At 28.6% G+C, this 25,283-nt stretch overlaps 1 protein-coding gene across 1 annotated transcript; it reads right to left on the bottom strand.

Moving 5' to 3' along the window:
• Window positions 1-23,181: 23,181 nt before the first annotated feature.
• Window positions 23,182-24,853, bottom strand: CXE17 (carboxyesterase 17). The gene has a single exon (XM_022914314.2). The coding sequence runs from the start codon at window positions 24,788-24,790 to the stop codon at window positions 23,771-23,773; it is 1,020 nt and encodes a 339-aa protein (XP_022770049.2). The 5' UTR covers window positions 24,791-24,853; the 3' UTR covers window positions 23,182-23,770.
• Between the last annotated feature and the right edge of the window lie 430 nt (window positions 24,854-25,283).

The raw sequence follows: 25,283 nt of genomic DNA, 5'->3' as shown, positions 1-25,283 counted from the left end.
TTGACAATGTACCTAAAAATGTAACTAAAAGTTTTAAAGATGAGATACTTAAAGCCTTTCAAAAAGAGATATCCAGAGGTTTTGAAAAATAATACTTAGAGGTTTTTAAATATGATACCTAGAGGTTTTTAAAGATGTGATACCCGAAGGTTTTCAAGATGTACTCAGAAGTTTTGGAAAAGAGATATTTGAGGTTTTGGAAAGAAGTAACCGAACATTTTTTTAGAAAAAGATACTCGAAAGTTTTAAAAATGATATTTAAAGGTTTTAAAAATGATATTTAAAGGTTTTTAAAGATGACACCAAGAAGTTTATAATATGATACTTGAAGGTTTTTATAGATGATATTCAAAGGTTTTTAGAATGATAACCAGAGGTTTTTAGAATGATACCTGAAAGTTTTAAAGATGATACCAAGAGTATTCAAAATATGATGCTCAAAAGTTTTAAAGATCATGCCCTAAGGCCTTTTAAATTGTGCCCATAAGTCTTTGAGATCACCAGAAGGTCTTTTGGTTCATGCCTTGAAATCTTTTAGAACATCCCTTGAAGTCTTATAAAACATGCCCTGAAGTCTTTTAGATCATGCCCTGAGGTTTTATAGATTATTCTCATATTTGAAAAAGCTCATCTTTAACAAAGGCTTTGAAACTTAAAATCTAATCTTAAAAAGGTACTCGAAGGTTTTAGGGATTATGCACTAAGGTCTTACAGATCATTTTCATCTTTGATAAAGCTCTTCTTAAATAGATGCTTTGGAACTTACAAAAAAAAAAAACTCATTTGAAATAAAAACATATCATCTCGAAAAGGTTTCACCCTTTAATCAATGCTTAACACTTTTACAAATCCCATTTTGAAAGTTTTTCTTAAATAAAACTTAACATTTTTTTGTAAAAATTTTTCCTCAATTGAAAATTAAAATCTCATTGCTGAAAAATTCTCCTCGATCAAACCTTAAAATCTCATATTTCCAAATTTTCAACCTTTTTAAGATCAAAATTGAACATATAATGAATGAAATGAATGACATATATGTAAATAAAAGTCAATGTTAGACATCTTTAATTGTGTTAAAAAGGTCCTCATGCCCTTTTTCATTTTTTATCGTAGAGCTTTAGAACTAATTAACAAGTTCCATCAATTCGTTTTCATGAACTACAACAATCCATCACCAATTTCTTTTAACTCGAAACATTTCATTTTTCAAAACCATTCCTCTTATCCATAGATTTTTTCTAATCCTTTACCTTTGACATTCTCTTTGTTTTAAAAAAGTCACTCTTATGATTAAAAAAATTAAATATTTCTCATCCACACCAATTCATGTTATTTCAAATATAAATGTCCTCACAACAAATGCCTTAATATGTTCATTTTATTGTCATGACAACAAAAGAAATTGCCTTACATAACTATTTCATGATCCAAAAAATGCATATTCTTTTAAAAACATGTGATTGAATCTTTTGAAATTGGTGATTATTATATAGAATGATAAAATAAATCACAACTTAATCTATTCAAGAGAATGAAATGATTCGACACGTCGAGATCTTAATTATCAAAGGAGATTTTACCACTAGATGGGAAAAAAGCATATCAGCATTTTTTTCATCTAGGATCACATATGAAAACTTATCTTTTAAAGCACAATCCACTTTTACACTCTTTTAATTTCTTGATATGGCATTTTAAAAAAAATGCCAAAACTGACTTTGATAGGCTCAAAATTTTTAGAAAACAAAGAAAGGTCCAAAATTTAAAACAAATATTCAAACCAGGGTTAATCTTCTTGGATTTTTCAAAAGTCTTCAATATTCATTGGTTTATCCATTTCTCCAACGAAATTGCATGAGTTGCTTTTAAATTTTCAATCTTGCTCTAGAATGCCACTTAGGGTGCAAATGCCCTTTAGGGTTTGCACCCTAAAGCTTCATTTTTTCATTATTTTTTTACTATTCTATCATACATTTGAAAACTCAAAATTCATCCAAAAGCAATGTCGATTTAAAAAAAAAAAAAGGTTTTTAAATTTAGATATCCACACTCGATCAAAATGGACTTTTAAAAAAATTTAATGTAGGTTAAGGCACTACAAAAAATTTACCATATACTAACGTTTGATATATTGACAGTCAAATTGCTTCAGTAAAAGAGACTTTATTGATGGATTTTTAATACTATCAAAATATACCATACATTTATTAACACTTTATACAACCGTCGGTATAGATAAACTTTTTCTGATTGTATATAACAATCCATTAGTATAAGTATGCTTTATACTAACACTTATCTATACTGACGGTCAAATTATGTAAGTAAAAAGTATTTATACTAACGGATTTTTGTTACTGTCAGTATAGACAGTGCTTATACCAACACTTTGTAAATCTATCGGTATAGGTAAACGTTTTCTAATGATATATAAATATCTGTTAGTATAAATATATTATATACTGATGGTTATAATAATTGTCAATATAAGCTAAAGAAAATTTATTACTAATTTCTTTTTTAAAAAATATTAATTTATAATATTTTCCTCTAATAAAAATTTTTAAAAACTATAATTTGATAAAAGCTATAATTATTAATAAATAAAATTTGTAACTTAATTAATTTTAAATGATAATAAGTCTTAAATAAAATTTGTAAGTATTATATTAATTAATAAATTTATAATTAAACATTAGACTAAAAATTTTTTTAAATTTAAATATTATATTAATTTGATTTCAATTAATATTTTAGTTTTAATATGGTTTCATAAAATTTTAAAATCATTATAGATCGAAAATCAAATTATAAATAATTTACATATATAGTAGTATTTATATTTATATAAATGTTTTTCTATGTTATTTGTAAAATTTTTTTATAAAATAATATTTATTGTTCACTGTATTAGCAGTTTGGGATTCCAAAGTTTAAGAAAGGAGAATGAATTTTAAAAATGATCACAAGGAGTTTGACAAAAAAAAAAACACCTTCAATTTTTTGTAAAGGAATATTCAAAGCATTTTTTGGGCAAAAACGTCTTAAATATTTCAAAAAATATATATTGAGATTATTAAAGGTATTTTTGATAGAAAATACCTTGAATAATCCCCTCTAAATGAATAATTCATAGATTATTGAAGGTATTTTTTAATCAAAAACGCCTTGAATAATCCATGAATTATTCAAGATACTTTTAGCTAGAAACACTTTCAATAACCCCATTCAATATTTTGTAAAAAATTATTCAAGGCGTTTTTTGCCATAAACGCCTTGACTAACCCCATTCAATTTTTTCTAAAGGATTATTCAAGGCATTTTCTTACAAAAGAATGCCTTGAATAATCCAAAAAAAATGAAAGGGGATTATTAAAGGTATTTTTGGCCAAAAATACCTTCAATAATCCACTCATAAAAATTTAAAAGGATCATTCAAGGCATTTCTAGCCAGAAATGCCTTTAATTTAAGCTATTTGACCTGACTAAAAAATGAGAAAATAGTTGTTATCATTTTGAAAAGCATGTCTAGAAATGAATGCAAGTTAGTTGTAAGTTTATGCCTATAAAACATTTGGTTTATATATGTGATACTATGAATTATATTTTGAAATTTACATTACGAACATTGTAGTATTTCAATAAATTGACCATACATACGAATTTATAACTGATAATGTTGCCATATAAGTATACTTTTTTCAAATAATCGTACTCAATATATGTGTATTCATATAAACTGCCAATTGATATAAAACAAATATATACCAATAATATTAAACCAATACCCAAATCTAGAAACTTAAATTATCCATTTTAAAAACATTATAAAAAATGAAATACATATATTTACACACAACCAACAATCTCCAACCTTAAGGTGTAGCGAATGATAATACATACTCAGCTCACTCTTTACGGACTTCATCAGGTTCATATATCGTAAAGCTTCCTTTACTCTTCCACTATAAAAAAAATTAGAAGTAAATGTTAATAAATAAGAACATAATTTAGCTTTTTTTATGGAAGATATTACGATTGTATGAAATTAATACAAACCTTGAATGGTGTGATCATAAAATCATATAAAACTATCTCCCTCATAAACGAAGGACATAATATCCACATTCAATATATCTTGGTTAATAAGGTACCTCAAAAATAAATTTAGTGAGTTTAGGAAACATTTATCTAAATAAACTTAGCATAAAAGAATAAATTTCGCATTTGCCGATAATGACACCTAATTTATCTTTGCTTTCTTATCAGCTGTAGACATTCCCCTAAATTGAACAGAAAAAAATGCTTAATACAAAAATAAAAGTAATTATGAAAAAACACAAGATAATATAATAACATGTAATACCTCTTTATAAAATTTTGAATATCAGGGTTAGGCTTCATCATTGATTAAGTGGAATTAAATAAGTATGGCGTTAAGGAATTGGTATCAATCACAACAAGCTGCCAATGATGACTACAAAATAATAAGAATGATATACTCAGATTAGGCATCATCTTAGATTTGGGTAAGGTTGGAATAATTATTTGTATGAATATAACCTACGCAACATTATACGGGACCAAAAATAATCGATTGATTTTTGCAAGCATTAACCCACATGATGACCACGTAAAATGACAATGCCACTCTACTTACTAATGAAATTCTATTCAATGAATCTAAATTTATGGGTCATTTGTCTTGCCTTGATTGCTTTATATAGGAAGCTGTATGATAACAATCAATAATAGTAGTTAGTAATACACTGTAATATAAATTAATACATATTGACTTTGCATATTTAAATTTATAAGCTAACCTCATATAGACAACAATATCATAAGTTGATATTTTATAGGGTACAAAATACCTTAATCTCAAGCCCCTCAATGTAAAAAACTGATGGATCATCAAATAACCTATCCTTGAACTTAGCGGTAATGCAGTTTCTTCTAAATAAATGATAAAGTGCATAATTAGATAATAAATCAATGACAGCCTTAGCAAGGGTTATCCTTTGAGTCCCACCATCCTACTACAATATATAATGAAATATAAGTATTAAAACCAAATCAATAAATATAATAAACAAATAAATATTAAGTGAATAAACAAAATCATACTTCATGACTAGTACCAGAGGTTAGGTTTTCTACCTCCCAGCTGAATGAATCTATTTGATTGGCCTACAGGCATACTAGACTGTATTGCTGCCAATATCACCTCCAAAGCTGTGAGTCATTGTTGTTGATCATTCAGGCATTACTCTTAGTCATTAAGTCTTTGTTGTTGTTGCTCAATGATTGCTTCATATTGTTCATTCATCATTTGAAAGGTTTTGGGTTGATTATTAAAGAACTTTGATAGCAATACAAATCTACCAACCTGACAAACTTGACCATGTCTTTCTTTTGCTCCTAACGCTAAAGACAAGGGATCTTCACCATAGTAGGTTGCCAGTTCACTTTATTTAATTTTAGTAGCAAAATCATCCTAAAAGATAATAATAAGATGGGCTATAACAACAAATTTATACAAGTAAAGAATCATGCATACAAGCACAAAGCTAATCATACATGATATAATGAGCAGTTATACATATAATCTTTTTAGCCATTTCTTTGATTGTTTCATTTGTAAATGATCCATTTTTTTACATATGTCCTTGTTTTCACACATCTCATCTAGAAACTTCGGTGTCAGAGCTAGATGATTCCTATTAAATTAACGCTATATAAGAATCAGAATCTATTAAACAAATGTTCAAAGATATTCATTTATGAGTATGAAACAAGTGTGTGAATACTTACAAGCTCATACTTGACATTTGCATAACTTTTTCTCAATGTCCAATGGTGATATACTTATTTGACCCAAATGTTCTTTTGTTATTTTTTGATTTTCTAGAAAAGAAAAAAAATTACGTAAATCACATATTAAGATATCGAATATATTACATACAATTTTATAAACAATTTTTTTGCAATGGGTATGCGTACTGAGAATTCTTCTGATAGTCGATCTCGAACAAAATTCATCTAATTTTGATAACATATAACATCGCATATGATGAAGGTGGAACAGTCAAGATATCACTATGATCAATTAACGGTAAAATATATTACATTGTCAATCGGCTTTTAAAGTCTCTGAATGCTTTCCCAATCAATTGCAATACAAGCTTGTTACACTTAATTGGGATGTTGAACCATTCCTAATAAATTTAACATAATTAGTATGAACACATTGAATTTCGATTAAATGATCATTTAACAAATTTTATAAAATAGTTGAATAAACATACTACAACTAACTCCCATATATGATCTTTTAGATCATTAGGAATTTGTCACCAATTATGGTACGTAATAGAATTGCTACTATGGACGACCACTCTAATATGACTAGCCAACTTGGCAGCTCATAGGTAGCCCACTTTGATTGAAGTCAACATGAATTTTTGTGCCAGTCACATGAATTTGTTTATTTCGTCTCTTTGCTTTTTTTTTTTTTCACTATAGGTATGTCTTCTTCATGTTCAATAGTAGAAGTATATTGTTTGGATTCCATAATACCTGCGATTTTGATCATAATTATATGAAATAAATCAAACTGTTCTCTAAATTTCACACAGTACGTAATAATCATACTACAGTTACTACACCAATATATGTAAAACATCCTTAAACCAATAATATTTTACAAGTACAAGCCATACTGTGATTCTCACCTTAAATAAGAGTTCCATGCAAAACAAATGATGAGAAAAAAATATTCACAATTTTCACAATACCATTTAGCAAACCATAATATTTAAACCAAACTATAAAGAAACACTATATCTACAATGAAGGAAGATTAGATGACTAAGGCAACGGTGGAATGAATAAAATATATGGTAAGGAATGAAAAAAATAACTATACCAAATAATATAAATAATACAAAAAACTAATAAAATAAGGACATACCGATAAAAAAAAAAGGTGCGAGGCGTTCAATTGTTGAAAGTTGACGGCGACAAGAGAGATGAAGAAACCAAAAGGCAAACTAAATGGGTTTAGGGGTTTTGGTTTGGTTGCAATGCAGCTTTTAATCATTTTATGTAATAGCAGCTTGGGATTTTAAAGTTCAAGATAGGGGAATGAACTTTAAAAATGATCAATAAAGGCATTTTACAAAAAAACATCTTTAATTTTTTTGTAAGGGAATGTTCAAGGCGTTTTCCAGGCAAAAATGCTTTGAATAATCCCAATAAAAAAAACGTGGATTATTGAAGACATTTTTTGTAGAAAATGCCTTGGATAATCCCCTTTAAAAAATTGGAGGGGATTATTGAAGGTGTTTTTAACCAAATATACCTTCAATAATCCAGAAATTATTCAAGGTATTTTTGGCCAAAAAAACCTTCAATAACCCATTTAATATTTTGTTAGGGATTATTTAAGGCATTTGTTTAAAAAAATACCTTCAATAATCTTTTCATAAACACCTAAAGGTGATTATTCAAGGCATTTTTGACCATAAATGCCTTGACTAACTCCAAATGATTATTCAAGGTGTTTTATCACAAAACACCTTAAATGATCCAAAAAAAAAATGGGAGGGGATTATTAAGGCACTTTTAGGAGAAAACGCCTCTAATAATCTCCTCTAAAAAATTGGAGGTGATTATTAAAGGTGCTTTAAGCTAAAAACACTTTCAATAATCTAGGAATTATTCAAGGCATTTTTTTGTCAAAAACGCCTTCAATAACCTCATTCAATATTTTGTTAGGAATTATTAAAAACGTTTTCTAGGTAAAAATGCCTTCAATAATCTCCTCATAAATGCTTGAAGGAGATTATTTAAGGCATTTTTAGCCATAAATGCCTTGACTAACCCCAAGGGATTATTCAAGGCATTTTATCACAAAATCGCCTTGAATGGTCCCAAAAAAAAATGGGAGGGGATTATTGAAGGCTTTTTTGGCAAAAAAATACCTCGAATAATCTCCTCTAAAAAATTGCATGGGATTATTAAAAGTCTTTTTGGCCAAAAATGCCTTTAATAATCTAGAATTTATTCAAGGTATTTTTTTGTGAGAAACGCCTTCAATAACCCCATTCAATATTTTGTTAGAGATTATTCAAGGTATTTTCTAGGTAAAAATGCTTTTAATAAACTCCTCATAAACACATGAAGCGGATTATTCAAGATGATTTTTTCATAAAAATACCTTGAATGATCCCAAAAAAATAGAAAGGGATTATTGAAGGTATTTTTGGCAGAAATCATCTTGAATAATCCCCTCTAAAAAAATTGAAGGGGATTATTAAAGGTTTTTTTGGTCAAAAATAAATTCAATAATCTAAGAATTATTCAAGGCAATTTTGGCCCAAAACGTCTTTAACAATGCCATTCAATTTTTTGTTAGAGATTATTCAAGATGTTTTTTGGGTAAAAACGCATCTGATAATCTCTTCATAAATATCTAAAAGGGATTATTCAAGGTATTTTATCACAAAAATACCTTGAATGATCCCAAAAAAATAAGAGGGGATTATTGAAGGTGTTTTTTTTGCAGAAAATACCTTGAATAATCCCTCTAAAAATTGGAGAGGATTATTCAATGCATTTTTGGTGAAAAAAACTCAAAAAATATTAGGAGATTATTCAAAGCATTTTTTGGGTTAGAAATCCTTGATTAATCCCCTCATAAAAAATGAAGGGGATTATGAAAGGTGTTTTTGGCAGAAAACATCTTCAATAATCTCTTATAAAAACTTTTGGGGGATTCTTCAAGATGTTTTTAGCAAAAAATACCTTCAATAATCCCCTCATAAAAATTGAAAGAGATTATTCAAGGCATTTTTTGCCACAAATGCCATGAATAACCAGATGCCAAGATTTTTTAGTGATTATTCAAGGCATTTTTCTAGCTAAAAATGCCTTCAATAATCCACCATCCTTACCCTATGTTCCCACATCTTAGGAATGAAAACATTTTAAAAAAATTTGAACTTATTAAAATAAAAGTAATGAAAATTTTGTTCTCACTATCCTTATCTTACCTTTTAGTCCTTACCTTACCTGAAGCTTATCTCATCACACTCTCCCTCACCTTTGATCTTTTTAACTTTTAAGCTAAAATCCTTGTTTAAATTTTCAAGCTTTAAAACTTTATCCTTTTGCAATTGAGTTATTTCAAATATTCTTACTTTTGTTTTAAGCTACTTTCCTTCTATCCTCTGCCTTTCTCTTGCTTATTCAACCGAAACTGATCTTGGTTGTGATACTCTTGAAAATACATAAGTTTAATTATAAAGGTACGTCAGAAATATTATTCTTAATGAAAATGTGACATTATGGTTACATAGTTAAATTTTATTTAGTGCTAAAATTAAATGCTATTGTTTTAATTTAAGTTTTTAAATTAAATATAATTTTATTACTAGGGCAAATTATCTTACATTTTATGGATAAGGCATGGATAAATCTCACGTTAATAACCAATGAAGAATATATAAAAAGTGTCACTAGTTTTTTAGACTTTACTTTTACAATATCATTTGAAGATGGAAAAATTTAATGTCCTTGTGTTAAATGTGTCAATACATTTAGAGTTTGTAGGAGATATGCATTTGATCACATAATATGTAATGATTTTCTCAAAGAATATATTTGATTGCTATTTCACGAAGAGGTCTTGGATGCATGTTTACCTACTAGAATAACTAATGATAAAGAAAGAGGGCTAGGTCCTGACATTCATGATTTATTACATGATATGATGGCTAAAAGAGCTATGAATGTTGATGTGGGTAACATACAAGCTGGAGATACTAGTGGAGAGCAACACCATGGTCATAGAATTGATAGTGACAAGTTTTATGGTTTACTTAAACATGTAGGGGAGAAACTATATCCAAATTTCAAAAACTTCACAAAGATTTCCTTTGTAATCTATTTCTTCTACATTAAGTGTTTTAATGGTTGGACAAATAAATCTTTCAATACATTGTTAGAGGTTTTGAAACTTACTCTGCCTGAGGGTAATACATTGCCAGGGTCTTATCAAGAATTGAAAAAGATGATTTATGCCTTAAGTTTAAGATATGAAAAAAAATCCATGCTTGTCCTAATAATTGCATGTTGTTTTAGAAAGATAAAACAAATGAAGAAATATGTTCAAAATGTGGCGCTTCTAGGTGAAAAAGAGTTTGAATGATGTAAAAAGTGATCCCTAAGATATATTGTCAGAAAAAAAAAGTTGCTAAGATTTTGCATTGGTTTCCTTTAATTCCAAGACTATAAAAGCTATTCATGTCTTCAAAAACTACTCCATCGATAACTTAGCATGAATATAAGTATACTAAGGATGGATACCTAAGATGACTTGCAGATTCTCTAACTTGAAAAGAATTAGATTCTCGATATCCTGAGTTTTCCTTTGACCCTCGTAATATTCACTTGGAATTGGCTTTTGATAGCTTTAACCCTTTCAAAATTATGAGTGTGACACATTGCACTTGGCCTGTTATTTTGATACCTTATAACTTGCCTCTATAGATGTGCATGAAACATCCAAACTTTATTCTTTCTATACTTATTCCTAGTCCAAAAGGTCCCAAAAATAATATAGATATATACCCACAACTTTTGGTAGAAGAGTTGTAAGAACTTTGAGAACTTGTTGTTTAAACTTTTGATGCCTTAAAAATTAAAACTTTTATCTGCGTGCAGCATCAATTTAGACCATTAACGACTTTTCTGCATATGCCAATTTGTCTAGGTAGAGTACTAGGAGAGAGTATACATGTCCTTGCTGTGAATTTGATACAGCATCTAAGTAGTTACAATATGGTAGAAAGTATTGTTACAAGTCCATCATAGGTGGTTGCAACCTAATCATAGGTTTCATAATGATTAAAACTCATTTGATGAGACTCGAGAATTTAGAAGTGCTCTTTCACCACCATCCAGAAGTAAAGTGTTGAGATAATTAGAACAATGGAATGTTAATGAATATAGGCTATGAAAGAAGAAGAGTATTTTGTTGACATTACCTTATTGGGAACATCTTCTATTACGTCACAATCTTGATGTGATGCATATAAAAAAAATATTTGTGATAACATTCTTGGTACATTAATTGGGCAAGAAGGGAAGTCAAAATATAACTACAAAGTATGACTTGACCTTATAGAAATAGGTATAAAGAGTGTTCTTTATCCAAAGATTCATCATGGCCCTAATACCCAACACTTGCCTCAAGCTTCATATCAAATGAGTTTAATTGAAAAAAATTCTTTTTTAAAGATTCTCAAGGAAATGAAAACTCCAAATGAATACTCTTCAAATATCTCAAGTTTGTGCAACTTAAATAATGGAAGTTAATAGGGCTCAAAAGTTATGATTGTCATCTCTTAATGCAAGAGTTTCTTCCTATAGCAATATGATAATCTTTATCTGATAAGGTGTGCTTGGTTCTTATTGATTTGTATACCTTTTCTAAAGAACTTTATTCTAAAGTTCTTAAAGAACATAAGCTTAAATTACTTGAGTCTTGGGCTACATCAATTTTATATGAATTGGAGAAAATTTTTCCTTTATCTTTTTTCACAAAATTGGTATATTTAGTTATCCATTTGGCAAATGAAGTAAAAATTGTCGGTCTAATCATTTATCAGTGGATGTATCTTGTTAAGAGGTATATCTTAAAGTGTTATAGATTTTTTTACTTAAATTTCAATTAGAATGTTTGCTAATGATCTTTTCTATTAGACTTCCATTTATACAGGTTTCTTCTTACTCTTAAATCATACGTGTGTGATAAAGCTTGTCCTAAAAGTTCAATTGCAGAAGGGCACTTAGCAAATGAATACATAATTTTTTGTTCAAGATACATTGATGGGATGAAAACTATTTTTAATCGACCCATCCAAAATGAAGACAAGAATCCCTTTGTAGAGGAAGAAATATATATTCTTTCTACTATAGGAAGACCATTAGAAACATTAAAATGTAAAGGTTTTAATGTTAACAAGCATAAAAAGGTCTCATGAATTGTACTTGATGCTATAACTTTGATCAAGCACATCGATATGTGCTATTTAATTCTACTAAGGTTACTTCTTTTATAAAATAAGAGCATTTATCTACATGCATATTAGACTTGATAATTTTCTTTTATAGTATATTGTGTACTCTTTTAAGAATTTTTTTCATGTAAAAAACATGAGCAATTTATTAAGAGGCATAATCGATCTCTTCAGCTTATGCCATATGGATACAAAAGTTACAAAATGAAACTTTTCATGATTGGTTTCATGATCATATAAGTCACGCATCAGGGTTTAGAATATGTAATTAAAGTTTTTAGAGTTAGATTATTATTTTAACCAAAGATGAAATTAGATAGTAGATTATTATTTTAACCAAATATGAAATTGGATAGGTCACCAATTTTGATCAACAAGGAGATGCAAATATCACATATCAACTTAGATGGCTTACTCGTGGTCTAATTGATACTGTTAGAAAATACACTGCTTATATTTTTAATGGTTTTAGATTTCATACCAAGGCACATGAGAGATACTTGAAAATTCAAAACAGTGGGGCTGTTGTAACAATCAAAATGACGAGTTATGCAACTACAAGAGATGCACAACCTATTGAGGGGGAAGTTAACTATTATGAGTTTTTAAAGTACATCATTCAGTTGAATTATACTGGTAGAATGAAAGTTGTGTTATTTAAATATGATTGGATTGATATAAATAAAGGTTGTAGGAAGGATAAATTTAGTTTCACTCTTGTGAATTTTTCACATCTAGCTCATAATGGAACTAATTTGGTTCATGATATTTTTATCTTGGCATCACAAGCTAAGAAAGTTTTTTATGTGAATGATGAAAGACATTATGGTTGGGTTCTTGTCAAGCAAGCAAAACTTAGAGATGTATTTGATATGGGTGATGAATCATCCTTATATAAAGAGCAAAAAAATAGAGAAATCTATCTTGAATCTGATGACACACATGGTACTTCAAATTGCATTAGAAGTGAAGTTGATGATGAAGGAATGGAGGTCACACCAGAGATGGAAAATGAGCATGTAGAAAAAGATCTCATAGATGAACATAATAGGGAGGACATTTTTTAATTCTATGTAATAGTTTAAATTATTGTAAAGGTTTTGCAATGTAAGACATAGTTCACTAATATTTTGTTTTTATGTTACTAGCTTGAATTACTTAATTTTGTGTGATCATGTAATATATTAAATTGTACTTTATGCTTTATATGGTTTGCTACTATCAAGTTCTCTATTATATTATATTTAGTATATTTTATGTATTATTAGACATGAAATGGTAAAGCGTAGATGATTCAATATCACTAGGGCAAATTGTGCTTGTAGTTCCCAACTGCAAACACAATATGAAGAACAACTTGTACTTGTAGATCCAGAAGCTTCACAACATGAACCTCTACAAGAATCTCAAGAACTAATTTCTCAATCTAAATAATGAAGATCAAGATGAACAAGTTGAACATAATTCAGGTATAAAAACATTATATTCTGTTAATGCAATCCTTTATGTGTTATAATATTGTACAATTACAATTTTTAACAAATATAATTACTTTCTTTACATGTAATTTTTCTATGTAGAAAATGTTCAACATAAAATAGCTTGAGGTCCTACACGTATGACTGATATTTGGGATTTGAAAGAAGGAGAGCATGTTGTTGTTAAGGTCAATGATGATGCTATACCTATTGGTGATGAATCTTGCTTTTTAACTCGATTAATTGGTAGCATGGTGAGAATGCCTAGCTTTGCACCAATTAATTATACAAATTGGCATGAAATGTCCGATGATAGGAAGGAAGAAATGTGAAAAATATTAGAGGCATCAATATGATAATGTTTTAGTTGCTAACTAATGCCATGATAATAATCTTTTAGTTTCTAGTTAATAGGAGTAATTCATATAATATATATTAACATTTTCTTCCCAATTACTCTTTCAAATTGTAGTCAAAGTTTGAATTTCACAAATCTGATTCTAATAAGCTTGTTGATGAAGAAATATTTCAAACAATTAAGTCTTAGGCACTAAGAAACATGGGTACTAAGTGGAGTCAATGGAAGAACGAATTGAAGTTAAATTTTATTATGAACACAAGACACTAAAGGAAATGACTGCAAAGGTTGATGATTTTTGAGTAGACAAAAGTCAATTCTTATTTTTTTTAAACATTGGTTGACTAATAAAGTGAAGATAAATGTTTGCAAAATATACTATTAAGTTTGTTTTAACACTATGATAATAATTATAAAGTTATTATAATATATCTTTTCTTATTCATTTGCTTAAAGAAACAAAGTGAGACAAACAAAACAAATCACTTAAAATTGATGAGCCTCATTGCATAGGAACAAAATTATTCTCGAGGATCATTCAAACCTTGGTATATATATCAATTTTCCTTATCGAACTCAGTTAAATGAATATGAAGTTTACTTTTTATATGTGTAATTTTGTCATTACAACAATTAATGTTGTACCTTTATAGAAACAAGAAGCTAATGAAATTCCACCATCATATGTTGAGGTGTGTATTCTTTCTTATACACGTAAAGATGAAAGTGTTGTAAATGATAAGGCAACTAAAATTATGGTATTTAATTTAGTTATTACTTGCTTTTACTTATGTTTAGTTTTTTTATACTAAAATGTTTGTTTACAATTTTAGGAATTCATGAAACAAGGTTTGAGCTAAATTAGTGCTCATAATTCTAAAGAGAGTTAATGAAAAGATGATGTTTATTCAAAAGTTAAAGGACCAAAGAGAAAATGGCGTGTTCGTTGCATAGGTACAGTATCTACTTCATCTAAATAATATGGTCCTTTATCTTCGTAATTGGTTCAGTATAAGAAAGAGGTATAAGAGTTGAAAGTTGAAATTAAAGACTTGAAAGAAACTAAGTATTGTTTTATCAGTACTTTAAAGATAATTTTCTAATGAGAATATGGATATCTTGAATATTGTTACTCACATGGTGAATAAAGAGGTATATATAACATCTATTTTAGTTTATATATATGTAAATTATCATTTTGCTCATGAATCTTGAACCTTATTAAAATTTCTTTTGAATTAATTTTAGGTTGTTAATGCTGATAGTGCTCCATAAATCACATGTGAAAACTATCGTTCTTCAAATTCAAGTCATCAACCTAATGAAAATGAAAATGGTAAACTCATCATCACATGATATATATGTGGAAATGCTTTGCTCAATACTTGTTTCTTAGATTGCCAAAATTAATTTTGAATCTAGGTTTTAAATCATGTAATTATGATCTTGAAACATTACCCATCGTATTTGCCATAATCATTAAATTACAATATGATTTAAAGCTTGGTCTTTTTCCCTTGAGAAGGCTTTCTTACCTTTTTTTTTTCTTTTAAAAAGGTTTTTTTATGATGTAAGCATGCTTTGTAGTTGTAGACTTGAATGTTATAGTGAAAATATTTGTTTAATGATAGTTCTATTAACTAAAATAATCTTAGGTTGGTTTCATTAAGTTATTATTTGGAATTAAACTAAAGGAATGAGGAGATTACACATGTAAATTAGGTTATAAAATTATTATTACTGGTATATAAATGGATGATTATCTTCTATATATATGAATGAATAAGATATTTATAAAATTATTTCTAGTGGTATATGAATGGATGATTACCTTCTTACCTTTTGTATATATAAGGTAGTTTACAAAAATTTTGATTGAAATTTTTTATGCTATGCAGATCTTTCTTTGTAGAAATCTAAGATGGGATCATTTATTTTAAGAAGTTGTTTATTTACTTGAAGCATTATGTTTGTAAGGGGATTTGGTTTTGTTTTGGATGTTATGCATTTTATTGAAATAAAGCTATTGTGTTTTGTGATGCTCGATTGGTATATTAAATACTATTAGTGAGCTAGGTTTATTGAGCTTGTTAGTTATATGATGTAGTTACACTTATTGACTTTTCCAAGACTAGTGATATTTTGTATGAATTAAAATATTTTAGCTTTGGAAAGGGCTTGTAATAGGTGCATGTATGTTTTTTCTTATTGAGGTGGTTTCACAATTGTTTGTTCGTTTATAGATTTTTTAAGATTATTTTGTTCAAAGTTCTATTGAAGTTTTAAGGTGATCAAAAGGTCTTTAGGTGTCTGATGGTGCAAACTTATGATTGTGTTTTTTAGGGTAAGGTGGTGTAACTCTTTATCTATATTTGTTTTATCTGACTTGGTACAATAACTTTAGTTTTTTACTTATACTAAGTTTGTAGATTATAAATAATTTACTTATAGTTTTAATATTATTAAATAGCTTTTACTTTATTATGTTTTTGTTTATATGAAAACATATCATATTATGATTATAAATAAATTAATATTAATAATCGAAAATATAATTTTTTTAAAAATTTACCAATATCTTAACATTTAAATTGACACACTTGATTGTTGGAATATTTTAGATAATACTAACATTTACCAAAATATAATAAAAAAATTAAAACATATAAGTCTATATTGACAATCTCTAACCATCAATAAGGTAAAAAAATTAAAGCATACAATTCTATATTGACAGTCTCTAACCGTCAGTGTAGGTAAGAAAATTAAGAAATATAAGTTTATACTAATGAATGCTAAGTGTCGTATAGGAAAGAAAAATTACAAATCTATATTGACAGGCGTTAACCATCGATATAAGTCAGAAAAATTAAAACATACAAGTCTATATTGATGGGCACTAGCCATCGGTATATGTCAGAAAATTAAAACATACAAATCTATACTGACGGGCTTTAAGTGTCAATATAGGTAAAAAAATTAAAAGTCTATACTGACGATCATTAACTATCAATATAGGCAAGAAAAATTAAAACATACAAATCTATACTGACGGGTGTTAACCATCATTAAAAGGTATAATAGTGGAACACACAACATATGCTATATCAACATATATACATTTACTGACGGTCTTAAACCATAAGTATATCTCTGTAAGCTCTTTCGATACCTTAAAAACCATCAGTATATTTCTATATCGACAAGAGATATATTTATGATTAAATATTCATCGAAATACACATTTTGATTGTCTGTATAGGGTTTATGGTGCTATACTGACAGATTTTAAGGTTTTACCAATGTTTTTTTTAAACATCACTGTATATCAGATTTCTAGTAGTGAGGTTTAGGGTTTTGAAAAAAAGGACAAATAAGCTCAAAAATATATGTTTAAGGGTAATTAAACCAAAAATCATTTTTTTCCTAAGGACATTTATCATTTTTACTTCTCATAACATACATTCTCAAGTTTTTTTTTCTCTTTTTTTTATTTTTTTATTTTTTCTTACATGTTTTTACTTTTGACAAATTAAGTTCAAAATACAGTAACTCTATTTACTACAAAATTGCCTTTTAATTGTAGCCATTCCTTTCTTGTCCTTAACTTTAGACCTAATGCTTACTTAAATAAATTCTCTTTTATACTTGCCCTTCAATGTGAAAGGTAATCCTTAGTTAGGGTTCATTCAAAAAGAATTCAATAGGCTCAAAAAGGGTAGCAAATGGATATTTTCTTTTTTGTCAAAGGGAATATGAAATAAGGCCATTTCTCATATTAAATATGAATACCTCTATTGAGAATCAATTCTTAAGAAAAAGATTTTTTTTTCATTTTTTGGAATCATTTGAATGTCCTATATGCATGATGTTACAATTAATTTATAATTTTTTTATTGCTTTTTCTTTTTTGCAACTCATGTATCATCTCAATTTATCATACCAAGTAAAGGCCCAATTTTTGTCACATGAATCAAAAAGATATTGGTGATAGCAGATAATTTGGCATTTTTGTGAATATGCCTCAAGATGTGAGCAGTGAGTAATAGATTGAATGGAAAGTTAAGATGTTGGATAAAAATATGGCTCTTTCAATATTTGGAAAGAAAACTTAGGTAGTGATATGTTTGGAATAGCCTTGACATTCATTAAATTGCTAAAATCCATAATCTTTAAAAGAATGCCTCATGTATTGGTGTACAAAGATTTTTTCAGAAATATTTTGCAAATTTCATTGCTCATAACCTTAATAAAAATCATTAACTTAGAAATCCCTTTTTCTTAAGTGAAAATCATGATCGTATGACCTATTTGCCTTCATTTTTTATTTTTCTAAGAAGAAAAAATTATAAAAAAATTTATTTTTGTTCAAGTTCAAAATTATCTTGATAAAATATAAACAAATATAAGGTGAATGACAAAATGCATCCCTTTATGTGTCCTATTTTAGGGTTTTGTATACAAAATGGAGGGTAAGACCCTAACTTAGATTTGGATCCTTAGGATTTATTTACATGCAAGGTTCAAATGTTTGACAATCTAAAGGCTCCCAAATTATTCCTTACATCATCATCGATTATAGACTAGTAAAGCAACCAATCCTCACCCATCATTATAAGCTCAAATGGAAAGGATTTAATTCAAGTACAAGTTTTCACTAGTTCACACAAAAGTTGTCACCTCATAAGAGTATAGGTATTTGCTTTCTTATAAAAAAGACAAAACTCAAGTCTAGAGCTTATGCATGAATACAAGTGTAGTGTGTGTGAAGGAACATGCCAACTTTTTTTATTCATAAATCCAACATCTCAAATAAAGTACTATATAACACAAACAAATAAATTAGTCTATATGAAAAATCAAAAGCTACAAAATAAACAAATGGGTTAGTAAACATAAAAAATCATAAATAATTACATAATAAAACCATCAAAATAAGGCTTAACATAACATATAATTAACTAATGGCTTGACTCTCTAATGTCCCTAGTAGAGTTGCCAAACTGTCATAACATTCAAGTCTAAGAACCTATCTATTAGATACCAAACATATAGAGTCGCCACCAATCTTTTTTATCTAAATGTGATCGACAACTTATATGAATCTATCTTTTTAAAAGTTGTCCTAAACTTACACTAAGGGTTCCTAAAAAGAATTGTTTTGGTATACATCAGCCGAATTAAGTTCTAGAGTCGATTATATGTATGGAAGATTTTAACACCCCTTATAACCTCAAAATCGATACCAAGTTAATTACATACTATCTTGTTTAAGTCTTAATCAAAGATGATTTTTTTATTAATTTTGATATTTAAATATTAAAAAAAAGTTTTAGACTTTCACCAGAAAAGAAATTTTCCTCACCTCAAAAGTATTTAAGATAAAATTATTATTTACTTGAAGAGGCTCTGTCGTCGGACTTATTAAATATCTTATAGAAAAAAAAACTAGTTTAGTTACATCCTTTTTATTTATTTGCAATTTAATTTCAAATTAATTATACAAAATAATTACAAAAATAATTATACAAAAAACAATTATACAGAGTAATTTTACAAAAAAAAATTTACACAAACATATTTATGATTTAAAATCTTGCAAAGTTAAAATTTTATTTTCCTTATTTTTTAGCCAAGTAATTAAATTTTAAACAAAAGTAAAAACAAAGTAAGCAAAATAATGGAACAATTAATAATGCATTAAAAAATTGAATAGGTTAAGTCACCTGTGGGTATCAGCATGGGTTGTTGAGATTAAACACGTGTCAAACTTCTTCTTGGTGTAAAACAGCATCATTTCACTATTGGTATAAAAATCTTCCTATAAGCTTTTCCTTTCATATTTCACCCTTTTATTTCTCTCTCTAAAATCAACATTTTCCAACTTATTCAAACTCTCAAGAAAAACCTCTCAAAATTCTAGATTTCAACCAATCTCTACCATGGCCATACGCTATCGAGTATCATTGCTTGTAAGAAGTCAAACCCCATCATTCAACTTTACCAATCACCAATAAAAAATCTTATTTTTTCCTCCTAACCCATCGACTACTGGCTCAAGGTCCCTTAAAATCCAAAACCAAAACTTCTATCACCACATAAACTCCTTCATTAGCATTCTGGCCACTAATTCAAAACATTTGAAAAAATTCAAAAAAAACCCTTCTTATTTTCTGTGTATTGCTTGCATAATTGGATGTTGCGAGTTTGGTTTTGTTAGATTTCTTCTTTATAATTTTTTTCTAGTTCGAGCTTAGGTTTTTAGCTTTTGGGTTTGGATTTACTAGGTATTGTGTATGGGTTTCTTAGTTGTGTGCAAGATTTGAGTTCGGGTGTGCTAAACTTTTATGGGTGCTTCTAATTTAGCTTTTATCAATTAGAGCTAGTGGGACTATTATAGGTTATTTAGGTGAATTGTAGGTTCTATTATCAATAAAACTTACAGCAATTGTTGATGGATGGTTGATGGTGGTGAAACTAAGATTTGATTTTGGATTGCTAGGTTATTCCAATTGAGGCTTTACGTTGGCTAGAAAACGGCTTTAAATGTTGCTTGTTCTTGTTTTTCATTATTGGAATCTCTTCTTAGCTTGTTAAAAATTGGTTAAGTGAATTGCTTGTTAACTGTTGTATGAATTTCCTTCTATGATTGCCTACCTAAAAATTTCCCTAGCTCGAAAAGCTTTTCAGAGCAATTGCTTTACTGTGTTTATATTTTCTTGCTCTCTCTTTTTTTTTTTTTTGATCAGTGTTTGATTAAGGCTAATTGTTGTGTAAACTTGTTCTCTGTCTTCGTTTATCCTTTGTCCTACTATTGTGTCTGCTTTATAGTACTTCCATTTCCAAAATTGAAAGGAAAATCTTCATGTAACCGGATCTTGATAGATTTGATTTTAAATTTTTCTAGATCATTTCCCTTTTGCCAAGAATTGATGCCCAAGGAATTCCATATCAATCTCAATGAATCTTTAAAAATATTCACAGAATCAAATCTTTCCTAAAATCTTTTTTTTGATCTTTTGATTGACTTTTTTGACCAAAAATTAAAATAAAATTAAAATTAAAAAAATAAAATAAAATACATAAATAAAACTTTTTGGGCTTTTTTATTTGGGCTTAAAATCAATGGCATAGTTAAAGTCCAATATCAAATTAAAACTCGAGATCTAATAATATAAAAAAAAAAAAAAAAAAACTCAAATAAAATGGGGTGTTTACAATAGAAAGGGATGTAAATCATAGGATTCAAGTAGGATGGCTGAGGTGGTGAAATGCATGAGTGTGTTGTGATATATATATATATATATATATGCCTTTAAAGTTAAATGCGAAGTTGTATAAAACAACTTTAAGGCCTGTGTTGCTATATGAAACTGAATGTTGAGTCATTAAGAAATAACATGAGAAGTAAATGAGATTAGCCAAGATGAGGATATTTTAGATAAATGTGTAGTAAGATTAGAATAGACAAAATTAGAAATAAAGAGATTCAAAGAAAATTAAGAGTGATCAGAATTGAGAAAAATATGAAAGAGGGTCGTTTAAAATGGTTTAGACGTGTGAAAATGTATGCTTATTTGTGCATTAGTTAAGAGAAATGAATTTATAGATTTATAAGAGACCAAAACTTCTACAAGTAGACCAAGATGTGAATGCAAGTAATGAAAAATGATATGATAGTTAATGAAGTAGATGAAAAAACTAATGTTGATAGAAATAAGTGGTGCAAGAAAATTTAAAATTAAAACATAACATGATTCCTTCTTTAACCTTTCATATAGTCGATCCCAAAGTTATGAAATATAAGACTTAGTTTGTTGTTGATGTTGTTGTTGAGATCCTAAAATCCCTTAAATTCTATTTAAAAAATAGCTAAAATTTGTTTGTATTTTATATTTTGTCCCATTAAAATTGAAAAATATATATTGACGTCTTTTATAAATATTTGAAAGGATAAAGGTATAAATGCAATAAAAAGCTACTTATTTTGTAACGTAACAAGGTATAATATTTAAATATAAATAAAAATAAGGTATTACATTTGTTTATTAAGGGATTCCCCAAAACTTTATAAAACAACAAAATAATAAAAGTGAAAGATATGCCAAAATGTTATCTGTTTTTTATCTTACTCCACATATTGGTTTTTTTTCTTTCCTTTCTAATAAAAATGATGGAAAAACATACTTAACAAGAAATAAGAACCAATAGGAAAAGAAATAACAAGAGAAAAGAAAGCCAAACAAAAAAAATTGAGTTAAACCACATTCTTCTTTGGCTAAAACACTAAAATTGTCTTGAACTTGACCACTTAGATAAATTTTCATAAATTTTTGCACCAAAATAAGAATTTATACATTGATTTGCATCCAAATAATCCCTTATTTCAAAAGAACTTTTGCAATTCTTTTTAGTTCTCTTTAATTATATAAAAAATCGTACATGCATTATGTATTATGTTGGCCTTCTTCTTTCAAGGTTTCAAGATATTTAGGTGAATAAATGCTATTTTTTAAATTATAGTTTGTAAATGTCATAGAGTATTTATTTACTATTAATTTTTTTGTTGATAAAGTAATTTAGTTTAGAATTTATTATTACATTATAAATTAATTAATATTTAAGAATCTTTTACTGTTTACTGAAATAATTTATATTTTAAATTATTTGTCAGTTATGGAATTAATTTATTTAATAAGAATTTAAAATACATAATAAAATATAGATAATGAATTTTTTTTTTTTTTTTTGCATCTAAATAGATTTTTTAATTTCTTAAAAGGATATATTTTATAGCATTGAAAGTAAAAATATTTTAAAATACTTTCAAACTATGAAAACCCTAGAAAATAATTGTAATGCCTTACCAAAGACAAAGCAATATTTGTTGCACTTGAATTAATCTATATTTATACCTTTCTTTATATAATATTGTATCTATTTAATTTGCTCTCCCTAAACATAAATCCCATATCTATCATGTACACTGCAATGCAAAAACAAAATAATGGATGTTAGTTGATTTGATAATCTAAAAAACGATGCAGTGACATAATATAAAATTAATATTAAAAAAGATATGAAGGTGATACTATTTAAATTTTTAGCAAAAATCATATATGAATTTAATAAAAGCAAAATAAAATGTATTTTGTAGTTTTCATTCGATACAAACTGTAATACATAATTTTTATGAACACAAATATATAAATTGTTAATATTTTACATAACATATATATACAAATTACCACGTCTAAACACTAGTATTATTTTCTTTCTAGTTTGCATAAAAATTATGCTCTAACACAACCATAAAAAGTTGGAGTACAAAATATTCTAGACAGATTTAGTGGTCCAACCTTATTTGTCTCTGAAGACTACCATAAAAGAAAGAGTATATTTCTGTCCTGGCAGAGAACTGTGACTGTTGGAACAAAAAAGGAGTAGTACTACTTTCTTTGTGTTTTAGTGGGAGAATGAACTTTGGGTTGGTTAAAGATCCCTCTATAACTCATGGACCATCCACTAAAGTTTGTGACCTTCCCAGCAATGGAACTCAAATTAGTAAAAAGGTGATACCTTCAGTCAAAAGCAAAAATACTACTACTATTACCATCTTTTGACATTTATCATGAGGCCCTCTTCCTCTCAAAACTAGTAATTGGAATCTGTCTCATCTCTCTTCTTTAATGGTATTAGCAACTGCTGATAGGTTATTAACAACTGCTGAAAGACTCAACTGTTAACATATGTTTGAATTAACTAGAGATTGACATAGCAACTATAATATGTAAGATTTACATGATATATTTAAAAAAAGTTAGCAACAACTCATATAAATATGTCAGTCACTGGTTGATGAACGTCTTAAGATGAGACATCATTTCCTGCGTCCGAATTTGAGAAAAAGGAGAATTATGCAAAATTTGAAATGCATGTCCAACTCCTTTGTACATCTTTGTTTCCACCCTTTTACCGGCACTAGCCAAGGCATCGCAGAATTCGAGGTTCCTATCCTTTAGTATATCCATCTCTGATATGCACACCATTGTGGCTGGAAGTTTCAATTCCCGTAACTTAGCAGCACCTTTTGCTAAAGGGTTGGCCCATGGATGGTCACGGTTGGCACCTAAGGGTAGTGATAATCGCCAATAGGTATCAGAAGCTGACAGGGAGAGTGCTGAGTTAGCTGGTTGTATGGCATGCATTTCTGTTGCAGTTCTTGCCTCTCCTCCAAGAAAAGGTTGAATGAAGATTGTACCCTTGAGAACCAGAGGCTTGATGCTTGAATCCGATGTGCCATAGGATCCTAGTCTTGCGGCCACGTTATAACCTATATTAGCACCAGCACTATCCCCTGCTAGGAACAAACTAGAGAAATCACATTGACTTAACCACCATTTTTGTTCATTGGACCCATTTAGAGCTTGTTGTTTCACCCACATAAGGGTGTTGATACCATCATCATAGGCAGCAGGAAGTCGATTTTCAGGAGCTAAACGGTAGTTGACGGAAAAGATTATGCAGCCTGCTTTGGAGGCAAGAGCGGACAGGAACTCATGGTAACAGCTCCAAGCAGCTGAGCCAACACAGAATCCACCCCCATGGAAGTAAACAAGTAAAGGCATCTTGCAGGAGTAGCTCGGAGCATAAATACGTGTCCACGAGCTGGTGGATTTATCGATAACAACATCTTTAGCTATCACACCACCTGCCACTGTGCAGGGGACAATCGGGATGATTGATGGCCTTTCAGCGTGTCCATTTTTGTAAACTCTGATGAGCCCTTCAATCTCTTCAACTACAACACCATGGTTCCTCTGGCCTACCTGAACATTGAGCCTAGGATCAAAGGAAATGGCTGCCATTCTTTTTGTTCTTATACAATATAAAAGTAGAATTGACTTAGAATGGTTGTGACTTGCAAGTACTTTGAGGGATCCTTATAAAGAGAATGCAAAGGCTAGACCAAGGTCATGGCTTCAGGTTGTAAAGGAAGCTTCTTCGCCTTTCAGTATGACAAGTGGGGGATTGAACTCATCGTATGCCGTCACATAGATTCTCAATCAGTGCATGTGAATGTATCATAATATGAAAGAAAAAAAAAATAGCCTTCTATTTAAGAACTTTGCAACAGCACTTGACCAAACAAACCGACCATAATAAAGAAATATTTATCCTGTCTATTCAAGCTAATTTCTGTTGCACTTAGACATGGTATTTGAAGATAAGGAAATGGAAAGGTTTGACAAATTAGAGGAGTTTATTGTTTGATTCTTCCCGTGCGAATGAAAGTGAGGTTTCCACAACTTGTCCTGATACTGTTTAGATTAGTGAAAAAGGGGGAAATCTCCTGAATAA

The sequence above is a fragment of the Durio zibethinus genome, chromosome 23 (assembly GCF_047325235.1).
Source record: "Durio zibethinus cultivar Kanyao isolate XHJ-2024 chromosome 23, ASM4732523v1, whole genome shotgun sequence".
In the NCBI taxonomy this organism is placed as follows: domain Eukaryota; kingdom Viridiplantae; phylum Streptophyta; class Magnoliopsida; order Malvales; family Malvaceae; genus Durio; species Durio zibethinus.
Note: the sequence above shows the minus strand (reverse complement) of the source record. Positions and strands in the feature narration are given on the sequence as shown.